Below are 1221 nucleotides of genomic sequence, written 5' to 3'. Positions count from 1 at the left end.
CTTTAAAAGACAAAGAGAAAAATCAACATTTACTCATTACTTTCTAGATGCCAGTATTTTGTCAGAAGACCTCTCACTGGGGCAAGTAGCTATCTGTTATAAATGCAGATGGCTGCTTTGGTTTCCTGAGACCTAGTATAGTTGTTCGTCAAATTGTGGTCCATATATACCCCAGTATCAGAATCACATAGGGGATCTGTTAAAGATGTCGATTTCTAAGCCTAATCAGATTTGTTAAATCAGACTCTGGAGATAGGGCTCAGGAATCAACAAGTTTATCGAGAACTTCATAACTTTTTCCTGATGACTAATGTTTGACAGCCAACTGTGTGTCTGACAATCCTGGTTCATACAGAATAAACTTAGGTACAGTATAGTAGAAAGGACACTGGACCAGATTTTAGAAGGTAAAGATTCAACTTTTAATTCTAATACTAGTTGTATAATTTTACGCAAATGCTCTTTCTCTGAACTCTAATTTCTTTATGAAAACGAGGACAATAAAGTCAGTTGCCATGGAAACGTGGAGACATGGAAATATATATACGAAAATGCCTGAAGAATTATTAAATGTCACATGCAAGATGTTATCAAGTACATCAATTAAGTGGCATAAAACATCAAGGTACAAATATCAGACTATCTTATTTTTAAATTGAGAGCAACTTAAGGAAGGAAGAAAAACTAAATGTCTTTCTATCCAATATATTAATAATTTAAATAATTTACCTTACTGTCTGATTCAGTTTCAGACAAGGAGCTTTCAGAAGATTTATGTGAACGGTTCTTCTTCTTCTTTCTCCGTTTTCCTTGTTTTTTATCCTACATAAAATGTTTTTAGAAACATTTGCTTTCTGTCTCAATATAATTTATACATTTATTAATATAAAACTTATCAATGAACAAAATTTAATGAAAGTATCAGCTTAATATATTTTTTCTTAATTAATACTTAATACATCACTTTCCTGTTATAAAGATCAAGTGATTTGAATCACATGTAATGCCTAGCATCTAGTCAAACAGCATCTGATTTTTCAATTATTTTTGTACTGACATTTTTAAGTCAACAAAACAAATTTTAAAATCTAAGAAATATATACCATGCCGGGCGCGGTGGCTCAAGCCTGTAATCCCAGCACTTTGGGAGGCCGAAGCGGGTGGATCACGAGGTCAAGAGATCAAGACCATCCTGGTCAACATGGTGAAACCCCGTCTCTA

General features: G+C 33.5%; 1 protein-coding gene across 1 annotated transcript in view; it reads right to left on the bottom strand.

Moving 5' to 3' along the window:
• Nucleotides 1-1221, bottom strand: part of FAM133B (family with sequence similarity 133 member B) — a 30456-nt gene that overhangs the window by 15726 nt on the left and 13509 nt on the right. The window contains exon 7 of the mRNA XM_017536425.2: nt 730-822. Coding sequence (XP_017391914.1) covers nt 730-822 — 93 coding nt within the window. The remainder of the gene's footprint in view (nt 1-729; nt 823-1221) is intronic.

This window comes from Cebus imitator, unplaced genomic scaffold (assembly GCF_001604975.1).
Source record: "Cebus imitator isolate Cc_AM_T3 unplaced genomic scaffold, Cebus_imitator-1.0 Scaffold98, whole genome shotgun sequence".
In the NCBI taxonomy this organism is placed as follows: domain Eukaryota; kingdom Metazoa; phylum Chordata; class Mammalia; order Primates; family Cebidae; genus Cebus; species Cebus imitator.
The sequence above is the reverse complement of the archived record's forward strand: the minus strand, read 5'-3'. Positions and strand labels throughout refer to the sequence as shown.